We start from the raw sequence: 17,270 nt of genomic DNA on the forward strand, positions 1-17,270 counted from the left end.
AAAACTTGATTATAGGATCAGGAGGCAGAAACCAATGGAAGTTCTGCAGGGATCTTGCTGGATTCCATGTGTGTGAGCCCAGATGTGTATATATCCTGTAAGTAGTTTCTGATTAACAACCAACACTAACCCCACCATCCTCTCACACTTTGTTATGACCATGACCTTGACCACCATGAAGAATTTGTGCAGGGGGAGATAGGAGAATTCCATCTGGAGGGCCCACCCAGATCACTGTATGGCAGAAGAATATCCAGGAACCTTCTATAAAACAAGCACACATGGAGCAGTGCAGGCAGGGATCCTGTGGCCGCACTAGCACTTCCCTAGGATCAAATGTGTTTTCTCCTTTGGGTAGGAGAAATATGGGGAAGGAGGGCTCTTTGCGTTTCTTCCAAAACATCCATAAGCAGATTGCACAAAAAGTACCCTCCACAGTCAGTGACCAGGCATAAGTTTGAAGACATATTTCATAAAAACGGTACAGTGTATTTTCCCCAATATAGTTTGGTAACATTAGATGAGAAAACATCAAGCAGGGTATAGTGGCTAATGCCCATAATCCAGTACTTGGGAAACTGACACAGGAGGATTGCCATGAGTGTCAGGCCAGAATGGGGTACAGAAATGAACTGGTGTGGAAAGGATACAAATCATGCCATCTCTAGTTGATTGGACCCAATTCTTTCTATGATGGTAACTTGGTGGCAGTTAGCATCACCATGAAAACACACCTCTGGATGTGTCTGCGTGGACTTTCGAGGTTAGGTTAATTGAAGTGGAAGACCCACCTCAAATGTGAGTGGTTCCTTCCTACAGTGTAGGGGTCCTAAACCAAATAAAAAGGAGAAAGCAAGACAAATACAAACATTCATGTTGTGTGCTTCCTCACTGTGGATACACTGTGACCAGAAGCCTCATGTTCCTGTTACCATGACTTCCTGCCATCACTGACTATACCGTGGAACTGTGAGACAAAATAAATCTTTCCTTCTCTAAGTGACAGGTATTTTGTTACGGCAAATACACTTCCTCAGAGGAAACTACCTCTCCTTGTTGCAGACTATGTGAGAGGCAGAATTAACCCTATGAAGAACGTCCCAGGCTTCATGGCTTAGCGGGGAGCCCATTGCTTTTTTTTCTTAGGCAAAAGCAAATGACAGGTTCTATGGCAAAGTAACTAGAGGCTGAGAAGGCATGTGTATATTTGCATGGCAAATATAAAAGGAGGTTATATTAAATTTGTTTATGAAGTTGAATTTACCACTAACAATATGCTTCTTACTTATGAACACTTTGCCCTGCCCAACTCCCCAAGAGGTAACAGCTTGGCCAAACTGACCCTACCTTGGTTAAGTGTCAGTGAGTGCTTTGCTTGTCACAAAGCTTTTCCTAAAGGGCCAAGCACCTTCAGGAAGCACTCACACCTAGCTTTGTTCTGGTTACAGACAGCATGTCAATGCTTAAATGGAATCATATTACCAAGTCCACTTGAAGGGATCAGGTATCCAGGTTTATGTGTATAGAAGGTCTCTCTAGGGGTCTTTCCCTGTAATCCATGGCTCTGTGGGTAATAAAGGGAGGCTGAGTGGAACTGGCTTGGCTGACAGGTGAGGGATGCACCTTTACTTATTTTCTTAACGTTTGGCTATGTTTAGATTCTGTCAGAATCATCCAGGGAATTAGAATGTCCCTATTATCATGAACTACAAACCCTCAAAAAAGGGACTGCACTAAATTGATTGAATATTTGACCCTCAGGAGCTCATTTTACCTCACAACTTCCAGGCAAGTAGGGCTCTTATTGACATCCTCTAAAGATGTGGCTTCTGGGGCTTAGGAACATCATTAGCTTTTCACAATGAAGCAAGCAAAGTGAAGATTTCCTCCAATCTAGACCTCAGAGTCTTCTGACAGGAGTTGGGGGTCTTGTTGAGGCTGAAGTGACTGCATCCCTAGGGCTTCTGAGGTGTCACTCTCTCATTTTCAAAACATAAGCAAGCCTTCTAATTACCAACTGACTTTGAGTTCTTTTTTCTGCCCAGGAAAGCAGGTTCCTCAGGCGACCCACCAGGTCCCCATAGGACAGCAAAAAATTTCAAGAAAGAAAGATGGTAGGTCTTGGTGTAACTGTCACTGAGAAAATGGCTTCTGTGACACAGGATGGGCCCTGCCATCTGTCTTTGGGACTTAACGGTATGGCACAATCAAAACAAAGCTAGCAAGACCTTCAACCTGTCTTTGAAGCTATCCTGTGGAATGCAGAAAGCCCAAAGGAATCCAGATGTCCTATGGAGCACCAAGGAATGACTTTAGGCACAAACATAGTCCAGGCTTCACCTCCCACAGGATGTGGAATCCTGTGTCCTTTCCAAAGACCTTCAAGGCAAGGTGTGTGCAGGGATTGTGCAAGCAGAGTCATCATCAAACCACCCTGACACATTAGGCACTTAACGCTGCTGGAGCTTTCTGTCTGTTTGGAACCTCTGCATTCATAGCCCCAGATGAACTGTTCAATAAGTGGCTCCCGTTTTTCCTGTTCTCTATCACAATCACCTCCTTCTCCTCTGCAGGAAACCAAACCGAAGCTTCAGCAAGGCTTCCTGCAATCCCTTTATACAGACATGAACTGTTATTCAGGAGAACCAATAGCCCAGAAAACCAAGTGTTTTGCCCTAGAAGCAGTGTGCCCGTGGAACTGAGTGGGGACTTAGTTACTTCATCTTTGATGCTTAAAGAGGACACCTGCCTCTCCTTTACACCGAAGGGCTCAGGCCAGGGCATGGCCGGATGGCTCCAAGGAAGAGAATTGGTGACTTCCTCACAGACGTGTCCAAACTTCCACCCTTCAGAGTCCCAGGTGAGCTAAGAATGGAGCCCAACACAAAATTGTAAACTTACTGAAAGCACGACGAGACTTACTTTATTTTATTTTACTTATTTACTTACTTTATTTTATTTTACAGCTTTTGTTTGTAACTTGATTGCTTGACTGCTGAGTGTGAACTTTGCACATAAGGATCATGTCAGTGTCAAAAGTTGGACACACCTGCTGACTCTGACACCATTTCTAAGTGGCAAAGTGTCCACAGCTGGACAGATGTACTAAAAGGTTCCCAGTTCTCAACGACAGTCCTACCACTGGCAAGCTAAGCCCTCTCTTCTTACTGGAAACATTTTGTGGCTTCAGCACACTCTGCCAGCCCTACTGGAGCTTTTACTCCCATTGCTTCTTGCACTATACCACCATGCCCTCTTCTAAGATGGGCTTGTCACCAGCTGTGGGGCAGTCAGCAGATAGTTCTTCCACTAGAGCCAAACTACTCCACCTGAGGCTTGAACAGATCTCACACCTGAGGGAGGTGAGGTACCAAGGCTGCATCTGGCCCATGAGGGTGACTTCTAACAGGCCACATTTGCTCCAGAGCTCCCCACAGCTGAGATGAGGCCTAAGGCAGGTCCTCCTGAACTTCTCCTCCTTCCTTTCACAACTACGGATCCTCATAAACATCTCGCACCTCAAGTTCCATCTCAGCATCTCTGCCAGAGACCCAACTGGCCACACCCTTGCACTCAAGCAGGCCTCTCCTCAGCACTCTCCATGCAGCCTCAATGAAATGTCCTGCTGGGGGTTTATATCTGTGTAATAAATAACTGGATGTATGAAAACATGAGAGGCCAGAGCCAGGAGAACACCAGCCAGTTAACGCTGGGATAGACAGAATTACACAGGCAGAACCAGACTTTCTATTGTTGGATGATCTTAAGGGAGTGGGTTTTTGGGGAAAGCACTGGGGGAAAAAAAGAGTCTAGAATATTTTACATCAGGGTACAATTTTTCTTCTGCCATTCAAATGCTGATAAAGGACACCCAGAAATCATGGAAGCCATGCTAATAGCCACTCAGCAATGTTAGCAATGCTATTATTATAGCCAAGAGGGTCTACCTTAAGTTTCTCATTAAATTCTATCACAAATCAAAAAAAAAAAAAAAAAAGTCCTGCTGGGAGTGGGCATTTGGAGACGTCCCACCCAGGAGGCCAGCACCAGACCAGACATCAACTCTACACACTCAGCAAGTCCTCAAAGCTCACCTCTGACCTGGAAAGTCTCAGTTGAGAAATGGAGACTCTCCAAGCTCGCCATGCCAGGAAGAGGGAGGGCGGTATAAAGTGTAGGCCATACCACTATGTGCACACTCTGGACAAAACCTCAGAAACTGATAATTGTCTTGAAGCAACCTCACAGCACTCTGGCAGCCAAGTTCAGCAAATTATCAGAAAAAAAAAAGTCTTTCTCTCCCACTTAAGAGCCTTACTGCCCCTCCCCAGCATCACCAGATGCTCTGACTTGTGCATCTACATAGTCCCAAATTCATCAAAAAAAGATTCTGGTCACCAGGATGGGGGTAACCAGAAAGCAGGGGATGGAGGTGGTTGTGGGGTGGTGGTACATGCTTTGGGAAAGTGATTAGGGTATGAAACACCAAAGAACTCACAGACCACCACAATGTGAAGACACAGTGAAGAAAGGAGATGTCCTGTATGACGTCTTCCCTTATCAGGCACTGTATCTGGGGGCACCTTGATCTCCCATTCCCCAGCCTACAGAACCATAAGGAAGAAGTTTCTGTTCTTTGTAAGCTCCACTGCTTAGAGTGTTTTGTTAGAGCAGCTCAGACATTAAAATGATACCTCTCCCCTCCCTGTATATGACAATTGAAACAAGGGGATCCTAAGCTTTTAGAATGCACCAAGTTGCAAGTTGGGGGTGGTGGGTGGAGGAACCCTTATCCTTCTGAAAGGAGAAATTTTAACCAACGTTCTTGTTCTCTTCCTCTTGAAACCTGAAGCTGATGTTTCTAGGCAACACTTCTTAAGATCAGGATGTCCCTGAGTAGAAGGGGAAGTCTTATGGGGAAGCATCAGGTAAGGAGCCCACACTGGGAACCTCCCTGAATGTGGTCTCTATTCTTTAAAAGGAATAAGCCCCATGTGGAGCATGGGGCTTTTGTGACAAGAATGATTTCACCTGCACCAATGTTCGATTCACTGCTTTGCAACATCTCCTGAGGAGCCAACCATTGGCTGACCATGGTCAACTCTGTGGACATGGGGAGGGAACAGTTCTCGACAAAAAAGTGGCTCCTGGTGGACTTGTCTAAAATTTTAGTGGGGTCCAAGAGAATTCACTTGGCAGGTAATACTCAAAGTTATCTGGCAAATTCATACCCACAGGAAGTCCCTTAACTCCACAGACCATAAAAGCATGAGGATTTTGGAGGAAAAGTTCGAGTTCTTTTTCTGGATGATTATAGTTAATTTGCTAGAGAGAAGGAAAGAAGGAGGGGAAGGAGGGAAGGTGGGAAGGAGGGAGGGAGGTGGAGAAGGTCTTCACATCACTGCTTTGTGATTTGGGTAGAGGAGGGCTCAGTAAAGGTGTTCATGCATGGATCCTATTAGGATCTAGAGTCGCTCACAGCATTTAAAGATGACATTCAGTCTAGATACTACTCAGTCCCATTGCTGAGAAATCCTCTGAAGATTTCTCCACTCAGCATCCTGGAATGCTGTGCAGAGCATGGTGGCTGGGGCTAGTCAGCGACAGTGCAGTGTCATGCAGAGAGAAGTGAAGGGCACCAAGAGCATGCAGACGACTCAGTGTCAGGTCTAACAGAGAGAGACAGAAGGCTCACCACAGACTAGGCATGCACTTCAGGCTTTGTTTTACCTTGTCATAACAGGATTGTGAACACCATATAAATGATCTTTATGATAACCATTACTACCGTTTTCCAAACTGCAACAAAAATAAATACACCAGAAACACCAAGTTACCCCTAGGATGAAATATTTACGTTACAGATCACAAAGACAATGTCAAGGTTACGAAACATGCGTCACAAATTGTTGGACCTGCAAAGAAGGTTTGAGGGTGTATTACATTTACGTCTCCCCTCTTTCAAAACCACAGGGGCTTTATGGATCAATACATTTAATATGAAAAGCGTTCATTCACCCAGTGAGCGGTTTGTAAGCACCTTCTATGTGCCAACCCTCTTTCTAAGAGGTGTCATGATTCATCTTTACGCAGATTTATCTACTGTTCTTTTCTCATATCAATTTAACTAAAGGTCTGCCATGTAATAGAAACCTCCCCCATCCCATCTGTGAAGATAGTTTAAAAAAAAAAAAAAAAAAGGCTTACTTTTTCATAGGTACAGTCTCAACACTATAAAAATACAAAAGGGGGAGACAGGGTTATTTACTTGTTATGTCACTATTAAGGCTCAGGATCTACCCCCTCCCAGTGTTTTCACTGCAGTGCGTGCTGACAGTTCCAACTGCAGAGACAATGAGGACAGAGAAGTCAAAAGGAAGCATGCATGTTCACCAGACACAGAGCAAAGGCGGGCGGCAGAACTGGCGGAAAGGAGCAACAACAGTTATAAAGTGAAATGCCACATCCCCGAGACAGACGAGCTGAAACAAGAAGGACACGGGTTAAAGAGGCTGAGATTAAAGAAGAAAAAGTCAGAATCGTAAGATAAGATCGGTTAAAAGCAAACAAAACCAAGAACAGCAACAACAGTAACAGAAACGATGGAAACGAGACAACCCAGTGCTTAAGCAGACGCCAAGTTTTCCTCTTGAGAACTCGGCTTGGGTGGCTGTCTGAGGACGGCGCCCCACAGAAACCCCACACTCACTCGTCATATACGTCCTCTGAATCCATCCTGCGGTAGTACTTGGCCAGCTTGGTAGCAATGATTACAGCAGGAAGTAAGAGTGCCGTGGCTTTCCCTATGCCGAACCAGAACAAATTCTGGGGAGAAAAATAACAACAACAAAATCAGTAAAATTAAATGCTTGAGATTTGGTAATAGGAAAGAACATTTGCTAGGGGGAAAATTCTTTGTGCTATTTTTGAAGTTCTTATTTTGCTCTCAAAATCAATTGTGAACCTAACAGGAGTCAGCCCCAAGGAAGAGTATAACGTATTAATGTAACCCAGTTATTCTTTCTGAAAGACGAGCAGATCCTAGGCTCATGTTTATTTTGTAAAAGAGGTATAGAAGCATCTAGTGGTGAAACTACGAGTTGGTCTAAGACAGTCAAAAAGCATATAATCACATACCACATAGGGTACTGCTGAGATCTGGTCTTTTGCTATGCATTACAGTGCTGAATACTGGCCCCATAGGTCTAGCTGCCCTAGGGACGAGGAGCTCCTCATGTACGTCAAGTGATGCTATACAACCCTGCTCCTTAGTTTAAAGCTATTGGTTGAATAAAGATGCTTACAGCCTATAGGTGGGCAGAAGAAAAGAAGGTAGAGCTTTGGTTCCTGAGCTAGGGATCAGAGGCAGAGACAAGAGAGGGAGGAGAAGATGCCATGGGGTAAGGAACTGTGAGAACTGGCCATGATGGCTGGCCAGTTGGAGGAAGAGCAGCCCAGGTGGAACATGGCAAGTCATATCTCAGGGTTATTGATAGAGGAATAGATACTAATGGTTAAGAGGGTAGATATCTGGCCAGCTCTGGTGCTGATCAAGGCTTATTATAAATATAAAAATTTTGTGTCTTTTATCTGGGAACAAAATGATCTAAGGTGGGAAAGAAACCCCCAACTGAGATCAAATATTTACTACAGCAGCATACTTTTGTTGGACAGGCTGTCTAATTAAAATGGTTAAAGCCAGAACATTTTGGGGGGAACCCTGGTGTGTGCTGAATGCCACTATGTCCTCTGGGCTGAACTGTTACAGGATGAGGATGCCACTGTCTTAACTATTCAGAAGTAGAACAAAATCAGAAAAGTCAACTAGCTGTGGTAACATTGAACTACATGGAAAGGCACTTAAACTTGAGTGTGTTGGCTGACCACAGACTAAAGTTTAACCATGTTTGCTCAAAAAGCAATGTTAACATTAAAAACAACCACAACAACAAAAACCCCTTGCTGTGCCAATATTTGTAAGTACACTTAATCCTGCACTATGCCTTCTTGAAAGTGGGAGGAGTTGGGGGAAGGGCCAATCGAAACTAAAGCTGTGTGAAAAAGCCACAAGAAAACCTAGTATTTATTAGGTCATTCAAATTCAAATTTAAAAAAATTAATACGAGTTTGTCCCTTGCATAGGTAGATAAAGCTACTCTCAAAACTTATAAATTATTAATGAATTTCCAATGCCAGAGCTGGGCTCCTGAGACCTCCAAAACAATACTGGTAATTGTCATTGCCATTGTGGGCAAACCAGACTGAACGGTAAGACTCCGTGACTGAAGCTACCACACACTCTTCCTGTGAGACATACAGAAGCCAGGCTGGAACTGGACTAGAAGCTTCCTCACTGCTGACTACACCTCCAAGTCACAGGGGATGCTGTGCAGGCTGCCGTGACTTCTGTCTGCAGCACTATCTGCAGGCCAGAGGAGATGAGCCCATAGGTGTAGTAGTGGTGACTCTGTGAGGGGGGTAACCAACCTACTTCTCACTGGATTTTGACGTCTGCTCCACAGGAGATAATTCCTATCTGGTACTAGTTATTTAGCCAAAGACTATGCCTAGGAGGTTACAGGCCCCAATGAGGAGGCTACTTCTGTAGCTGTGCTGAATCAACATGATGTACCCGTACAATGACCTTCCAAATAATTACATTTATGCTATTGGTTGGCGCTGCTGTCGGGTTTAGTCAGAGAGGCTTCTTTTTAGAGTGAGCAGTGGCAACTGCAGATGGTCATAATTGGTCAAAATCTCAATGCGACTTTTGAATATCTGACCATTAAGTGCTGCGTCTATATCACCCCCAGAAAGGCTCCGGAAATATCAGAGGAAGGGGCGCAAAGAATACAAGAGCTAGTGTTGTGTGGTGCTGTGGAAGACTGTCTTCCATGCATGGCACGGCTGTTGCACTCTTGAACAAAGAGCAGCTGTGGTTCCCTGCACAGGACCTGCCCAAGGTTGGATCCATCAACATCCTGTCACAAAGACGGTAGGGCTCCTGAAGCCTCCCAGGCCTCCCTGGGAGTTTATAGGCAGTTAGTGGTTGATGGGGAAAGAAAAAAATAATAATTCTTTTGTGGTATATCACTAGTAAGGGCACTCACACTTCTCTAAATGACCCTTCAGCCATGTTTCTGTAAACAATTCTAATGAAGACCATTAGGTTAAGAAAAACTAGTCTGGAAAAAGGAGCGAAGGGTGTGAGACAAGAGAAGATAATGATGGCATCCCACCAGCCCATAATCTTCAGAAAAATAGCTTTGTAAAGCTGTAAAACTCTCAGAAATAGGTTGAAAGCATAGAAAACTACCAATAACACAATATGGGGGGCTTGCTGGGAGAACATGTTTACTTAATATGTCTTCTCTTTTTGAAAGATGAAATTCTTACCAGAGGGTCAGCAACATAGCCACACAGAATGCCATTAACAGCAGAGTCCATTGCGGTGGTCATGGGTTTGCAGGGTGTCATCTTCTCTGTGATCTGTGGGGCGGGAAACACAGGCAAACATTCACTGAGCCAGGCTAACAGAAAAATCATGCCATAAGTCGGGACCCCTGGCTGGACTTACAAGGGCATCTCCAAGTCCCGGAAGCCATGAGGCCTGACAGCTGCTGAGCACTGAGGACTTCTACAGCTGGTACAATTACATACATTTATAGCAAGACCCTTAGCCCCCGTGAGCCCCACTTTTCCTCACTTATTATCTGGAATACTAAGACCCATCCTACAGAACTTCTGGGAAAACCAAAGAGCACGAATTCCCGGCCAAGGGTGGCAGTGGGCGTTTATCTGATGAAGGAGTGGGCAACAAATGAAAGATGCCATACAGCAAGCAAAGGTGAGCAAAGGGCTGCCGGGATCGGAGGGTGGGGTGCTTGCCCTTATGGGGAGGCTGTCCCACCCTAAAGGTTCTGGTTGCCCACAACCTCTCAACACATGCAACCAAATCCTCTCAATGCAGGCAAGTATAAGAAGTCTTGGCACTACAGGACTCCACTTGGCTTGATCTGTGCACTCGCCGCTTTGGCCTCCCACAGCATCAAGCTGAGCTGCGTGCACACCCCACCCCCAAGATCACAATATGTCAATTCACCACAACAACCTTTATGTAACTCCCCGAGTCCACTCAAAAACATTGGAGAGCACACCATGGGACCTGAAGAAGTGGCAGAGAAATGGGAATTCAGCCTGAGTGTATATACTAATTTGGGGTATATGCACAGTACAGTAAATTGTGTTCTCTGAGTGACCATTTAAGGAAAACCCTTACATACCTTCTTATGCCTCTGAGTAATTGGACATGTATATAATTAAAGTCACACACACCATGGGAAAGGACATGTGATTTACATAACCCGTGCCTTTAATTCAAAGAGAAAACCACCCCAGTCCCAACCCTAGCAACTAGCTTTTCCTTCTGAGGACCCCATATGAGGAAGCCTCAGAGAGCCTGCTGCTTCCTTTACCTTTGAATAAAATCCTTGCTGTTTTGCTATTCTCTTCCTCAAGTTCTCTGTATGAGATGTGGGGGACCTGGAACACCAGGTCCAGACAGGCACTTTTATCTATCTCCAGTTGAAATGACCAGGATTTTAATATCCTTCAGAATTTATACATGGACATGACTCTCCTGAGATGTGGCACTCTTTATGCTCATAAAAGACAATGCTACTTACGGCGTACAAGACCCACTGCAGATAATGTTCAAAGTAGCCTATTATTGTTCTCCCAAACTTCTTCGTCTCCTAGAAAGAAATCAAAGGTTAAGATTATTAGTAAAAGGACTAGAGCAGAGGTTCTCGACCCACGGATTGCCTATCAGATATCCTGCATATCAGATATTTATATTACAACTTATAACAGTAGCAAAATTACAGTTATGAAATAGCAATGAAATAATTTTATGACTAAGGGTCACAATAATATGAGAAACTGGGTTAAAGGTGTTTAGTTTCAGACCCGGGGACAAAGGGCTGAGATGCATATCTTACATATCAAAGCAGACATGGCCTCCAGGTTCTCCCAGCATCCTTCAGTCCCTACCTGCTCATAACCCTGAACTCTACTGCCCACAAGCCTGAACTTTCCAGCCCAGGGGCTGGGCTGCCCTTCCCCCAGATGCTCTTTCCTATATAATCCAGAAATTTTGGTCTCCTCTCTCTCTTTCTCTCTCTTCTCCTTCCTTTCGTTCTCTGCATGCACCCCCATTCTCTCTTTCCCTTCTCTCTCCCCCACCCCTCCCCATAATGACTTCCCTGGCCTTACGGCCAGTGAACTCACATGAGAACAGCTTCCCAATAAACCTGCATTTAATATAATCTAATCTGGTTTGAACTGGCTGATTTCACCAGCAGAAAAAAAATTTATCAAAAGGGTTGCAGAGTAAGGAAGGTTGAGAACCATTGGATTAGAGCATACTTAATGGGTATAGCCACTTTATCCTGTAATATACTCACAGGGCACATTATTTATCTACACATTTGTTTAAGAAAAGAAAACTCACTCCAATAACGATGGAGGAAATGTTATTGGTAAGGAAACTCTGAGCAGAATCCAAAGAGGCAAGAATCTTCTTCACTTTCTCCTGGAAAACACAATAATTGGGATAGATACAAGAAATTTAATTAGGCAGTTTGCAAAACAATTAGAGGTCCCCTGGGAAGGCCAGTTCTAGGATCCCCACTCCTCTTGATCAAAATTTGAGGGCCTTGGATTCCACTCTATAAAACAGAGTGGCACTGTCATATAATCCATGCAATCTGCTTGTGTACATATCTAGTACCACGTACCTGCCCCGTCAGTAGCTGAGATACTGTGACACAGCTGTGTGTGTTAACTATAACAAAACAGGGGTCTATACATGTTTGTGGTAGACATAAATCTACCCCTCTCCCATATATTTCCTCCTTCCTTCCTCTTCCTCCTCCTCTTCTTCTTCCTTCTTCCCCTCTCTCTTCCTCTCCCCCCCCCTCTCTCTCTCCCCCTCCTCTCCTCTTCCTCCTTCTCCTCCTCCCTCCCTCCCTTTCTTTTTTGTTTCAGTACTGGGGATTGATCTCATGGCCTGTGCTCACTACACAAGCATTCTACCACTGTACTAAATCCCAAGGGCCTCTATTCAATATATGACTCTTTGAACCCACCCACAGACACAGAATTCTTGTTGATGGAGAGCCATCTAGTGACTAGGGACTATAATGTTAAACCCTGGCTCAGCCTTCTGAGGACAGGAGGAAGAGATGAGATGAGCTCAGGGTGAGGATACACTTGGGCTACATGCCCCAGTGGGTCCTTGATGGGAATGCCCTAGTTGTTTGTGAATTCACATGGCTGGAAGAACAGCCTTGATGACTTCCTTTGGAGGAGACAGCTCCTTCAAGGTTGCCCAGCTAGCTGGCTTTTTTTTTTTTTGAAAATTTTGAAAGCTGACACCTGTTGAAGCGTCAGACCAAGAGGCAGCCACTCCAAACCCATGTGAGGGCTTGTTACAAACAGGAAAAAGAGGCTCCTTTTCCATAGAAGTCCAAGGGAACACAACTGGGCAAGTGAATCAGAACTGAGTTCTATCTACTGTTCATGTCCTAAACTGGGTCCCAATAGGGGGCTCACATGGAACTGCAGGGCTCATCCTGAATGTGCAGAGACAGCTGGCAAGGACCATGAGCTCACCAGTATGTTACCAGGTCCCCTTGGCATGGGACATACATGTATGAAGTGCACTGGGACCAGGGACACAGGCACAGCCCTTGGAGAAGAACAAATGTACTAATCTTCAGAGGGACCGTGTCTCAATATTGGCCTCACTAAAGAAAGCAGAAGGAGCATTTTTTTTAAAACCATGGGGTTCGCACCTCAGAGCTCAACAAAGATACTTATTTCTGATTCATCCACAGCAGTTCTGCATATAAGATGAACACAACACAGCCTTGGGGCTCAGTTTCTGTTTCAGGGTGCCTCTTGTGGTGGAGTAATGAACTTTTCAAGATGACTCATGCCCTTCCTGACACAGCTTCCCAGTTGTAAGATGGTATATGGTCAGTCCTCTCATCTAGGAGTTTGGAGTCTGCGACTCAACTAACCTTTTGCAGCAGGGAAGGGAAAGGTTTACTGAACGTGTAAGGATTTTTCTGATCATTTTTTTCCCTAAACAATACAGGACAGCAGCTATTCACATCCTATTTCTACTGCACTTCATGTAGAGATGGTTTCAGTACAGCAGAAGTACCTATGTTGGACACATATACTATGCAATTGATGTGAGGGAACTGAGTATTTGTGGGGTGTCTTGCAAGCCATCCCCTCCCCATACTGAGGCAGAACTGTACTTCTCATCTCACCATGGCAACAATGGTTGTGACCAAGTGACTTGTTCCAACTAACGGGCGGTAAGACAAGAAGAGGTACCCTGAGCAGCAGCTTAAAGGCAATCCATGCCTTTGCTTATGCCCTAAGCTTGTGTCAGTCTGTTATTGTTTAATAAATGAAATGATCTCCCTCAAAGCTGCAAACAGTATGTTTGTCCAGGGTGTGTGTGTGTGTGTGTGTGTGTGTGTGTGTGTGTGTGTGTGTGTGACATTATGGTGGATTGAATGAGAATGGTTCCAATAGGCAAGTGTATTTGAAAGCATGGACTCTGTTTGGAAAGGATTAGGAGATATGTTCTTGTTGGAGGAAGTGTGTTACTGGTAGTGGGAGGTTTAAAAAGCCCATGCCATCATTCTCAGTTTCTGTTTCTGTTTCTGTTTCTGTTTCTGTTTCTGTTTCTGTTTCTGTTTCTCTCTCTCTCTCCCTCTCCCTCTCCCTCTCCCTCTCCCTCTCCCTCTCCCTCTCCCTCTCCCTCTCCCTCTCCCTCTCTCTCTCTCTCTCTCTCTCTCTCTCTCTCTCTCTCTCTCTCTCTCTCTCTCTCCCGTCCTCTCCCTCCCTCCCTGTCTCCCTCTCTGCATGCCTGTGGATCAGATGCAAACTTTCATCTACTGTTCCAGTACCATGCCTGTCTGCCTATTGCCATATCCCCCACCAGCTGTGACAAGAGGCCACTCTTCCAGGCTGAGTCTTTTAGGGGATAAGCAAGTTGTAAAGCTGTGATACACCCAGCAGTGGTGGTGAACATGTGTGGTTAACAGTGCTGAGACTACCGCTGATATGCAACAGAGTCTTTATAAGGGTAGCCACACTTAAGCTTGCCTCCTACACAGCAAGACCCAGAGTCCTGAAACTTGAATTAAAAGCAGCACTTGAGAGATGGGAAGCCATGGGAAAGCAGGTTTAGTATTCAAAATACTCCCAACCTAACTTAAAGTACTTATGAAAATCAACACCCCTGAAATTCTAGGTGTGGTACTTGATAACAAACCTCATAGAAGAAACTCTTACCGGCAACTTGTTGCTTGTTTGCTCAAGGGTCCTGACACTTTGTTTTAAAGTATTCTGGTGGAGAAAGGAAAAAGACTTCAAAATTCTCATCCAAAACATCAATACCATAGGCCTTGGGTCAGCCCCTCTCCCAATACAGACATCAGATCTGACTGTATAGTGTCATGGCTGCATTCTAGAGAATAGAGCAGACATGAGCAACAATGTGGAACTTAGGCACTGTTCATGTGTAAGAAAACCTATAGAAGAAAGACAGAATCATATTCAAAGGGCTGCATATCACACACAGCATACAGGAACTCCTTCAAAAGAGGTTTAATAGGTGGGAAAGCTTAAAAAAAAAAGTCTGCCCATCAAGGCTGGTTTACCTAAATGGTTTAGGTTAAGGTAGGCAAACTTTATCTCTAAAGAGCCACATTGCAAATACTTCAGGTTTTACGGGCCATATTCTATTCTCATAGCCAACAGCAGCCAGAGAGTTTTCTAATAAACTCCAATGGCTGTGTCCCAATAAAACTTTATTAAAAAAAAAAAAAAAAAAAAAAAAACTGGCAGCAGGGTGTATTGGGTCAGGCTGTGGTTCATGGGGTTGGGGCGGGGGCAGTTTGCCAGCCCCTGCCTGGTTTGGATGATAGATCTATGGCCGGATTGTTCTAGCTCTGAAAAGACCAGGGTGTCCTGTCTACTTGAAGAAAAGCATTGAAGAAAAATGCAAACAACAGTAAGTATGCTCACATATGCTCACTACGTTCTAGGTGTGCACAAAGGCAGAGAACTGTAGAGAGCCAATACACAGAGTATATGAATACATAGGAAAATCCTGTGGAATTCTAGCAAACCAGGAAGGAGGAGAAGAGACAGAGACAAACAGAGTAAAAACTGAATCCATACATGTCTATATCAGAGAGGACAGACTTGCATGCATCGAAAACCCAAGCAGCTGACCTAGTGACCCAGTTTCCACAGTTCTCCTTTTGACAGCCACAGACAGGCCCGAGAGTAAGTGTAACATCAATTCCCCTGGTTCCTGAGTCCCCAAGTTCAGAGGTCGGACATTTCCATGAACCAAATGATAGTGAGTAGGAGCCACCCCAGTATCCCAGTCTTCTCGCTTTTATTATTCAAAACCTTACAGTTTGATGAGGACACTGGAAATCATTATGTTTTAGAAGGACAAAGGAGGGATTTGAAACCGTATCTGTGGGATCTCAAACTGCAAAGCACCTTTGGTTTCTATAGAACTATAGAAGTGAGGGAACAGAAAGTTGGGAGGTTTGGGGTAGAACAGAGGAGAGAGACTAGCCACGGATAGAGCCAACAAAACTAAAGGAAACAGAGGTACTTACCCTCACCCTCATAAATTTCTAAGCAGAGTTTGGAGAGAAAGAATTGGAGAATGTGTCAGCATGGGCAAAATCACACCACCCAGGAGGCCTACTAGCCAAGGTGCAGGCTAAAGTGAGGTGCTGGACACAGGTGTGGGGGGAATCTCACTGCTCACACCCTCATGGAAGGAAGAGAGTGGAGAGCAGTGAAGGAAGGCATGATTTAAGGTTGCGGCTTTTAAAGCCCAGTTCCGTATTTGAGGCTGAGACTGAGCGGACGGGCCTTCTCTCATATGAGTGTGTGTCTTGAGGCTATCTGCAACTAAACTAGCTAACAAGGTGCTGGATTTCACTCAGGCTGCCAGAAAATGCCATAGGTTGTTAGCTGTTACCAGTGACTGCTGCACAGGAGGGATGTGTTGCTGGTGGATGGCTCTAATATTCTGTGCATCCTTTAGCAAGGCCTGTTTCAACTTCCCTTCAGGCTACAAAGAAAAGAAAACATATAAGGATCAACAAGACCACAACACACTCTTTAACCATAAAGGATACCAAAAGACACTGCATAGCTACAGGATCCCCTCTTATACAATCATGACAAGGGTAGGCATCAGGGCTGCCCAGAGATGCAGCAACTTAGACAAATGTCTTCAAACTACGAAGCCACAGATTCAGCAACAATTCACACTCCTAAACACAAGATGCTGTGGTTTCTTTTCCTCTGCCCCCAAATGATATAGCCACTAAAGTTCCCTGTTTTACTATAGAGAAAAACCAAGGCTCACTTGAGAATTAGTCAAGTTAATTTACACTTAAATGATGGTCAGTATATGGACTATAACAATCTTGTAAGGCAGGTATAATTTCTGCCTCTGTTTTACAGATTGGAAAACTAAGGCACAGGTGGGTGAAATTCCTTGCTCAAGCTACTAGTATTAGGAGTAGACCGAGTCAGGGTTTAAACCTGGGTCTTCCTCCAGAGCCCAGCTTCCTTGTCACCACAGCCTACTATTTGTTAGAGGGGACTGGTTGGGCCATGTAGAAGAGCTGATGGGGGGGAGGTCTGTGGGCTATGATGGTGCCTCTGCACAGTCTTCTATGCTCACTGTTGGTGATGCAAGGGACATCTCAGTTACCACTCCTTACAATGCAAGAAAAATGTGCATGTGTAAATATGCATGTGTGCATGTCTGTATGCTGTGTATGTATATCTGTATATATGTGTATAGTTGTGTGTGTCCCTATGTGTGCATGTCTGTGTGTGTATATTCTGTGTGTGTGTGTGTATGTATGTGTATATCTGCATGTTGTGTGTGTATATATATATATATATATACACATGTATATGTCTGTGTGTCCCTATGTGCGCATGTCTGTGTGTATGAGTGTGTATATATTCCATGTATATGTATGTATGCATGCATATGTGTGTATCTGTGCACATATGCATGCTGTGTATGTGAATGTGTGTGTATGTATGTGTTTGAAGTGGAGGTGAGGATCTGTGAAAACACACACAAAGGTAAAAGCCTTCTGGACCATGTAGGAACAGTTACTGATGGGGCC

The 17,270-nt window shown here is 44.6% G+C and overlaps 1 protein-coding gene across 23 annotated transcripts in view; it reads right to left on the reverse strand.

Annotated features, from left to right (window-relative positions):
- Prom1 (prominin 1) overlaps positions 1-17,270 on the reverse strand; it is a 139,462-nt gene that overhangs the window by 2,025 nt on the left and 120,167 nt on the right. For 12 of the 23 annotated variants that reach the window (XM_076938441.1, XM_076938443.1, XM_076938440.1 and 9 more), the window contains 9 exons: positions 16,097-16,189; positions 15,726-15,743; positions 14,380-14,433; positions 11,513-11,593; positions 10,686-10,754; positions 9,397-9,489; positions 6,710-6,825; positions 6,208-6,231; positions 5,731-5,799 (listed from right to left, as the gene is read on the reverse strand). In XM_076938441.1, the coding sequence (XP_076794556.1) occupies positions 5,731-5,799; positions 6,208-6,231; positions 6,710-6,825; positions 9,397-9,489; positions 10,686-10,754; positions 11,513-11,593; positions 14,380-14,433; positions 15,726-15,743; positions 16,097-16,189 (617 nt within the window). The remainder of the gene's footprint in view (positions 1-5,730; positions 5,800-6,207; positions 6,232-6,709; positions 6,826-9,396; positions 9,490-10,685; positions 10,755-11,512; positions 11,594-14,379; positions 14,434-15,725; positions 15,744-16,096; positions 16,190-17,270) is intronic. The other 11 variants (XM_076938452.1, XM_076938454.1, XM_034508281.2 and 8 more) reach the window with 4 other exon arrangements.

The sequence above is a fragment of the Arvicanthis niloticus genome, chromosome 7 (assembly GCF_011762505.2).
Source record: "Arvicanthis niloticus isolate mArvNil1 chromosome 7, mArvNil1.pat.X, whole genome shotgun sequence".
In the NCBI taxonomy this organism is placed as follows: domain Eukaryota; kingdom Metazoa; phylum Chordata; class Mammalia; order Rodentia; family Muridae; genus Arvicanthis; species Arvicanthis niloticus.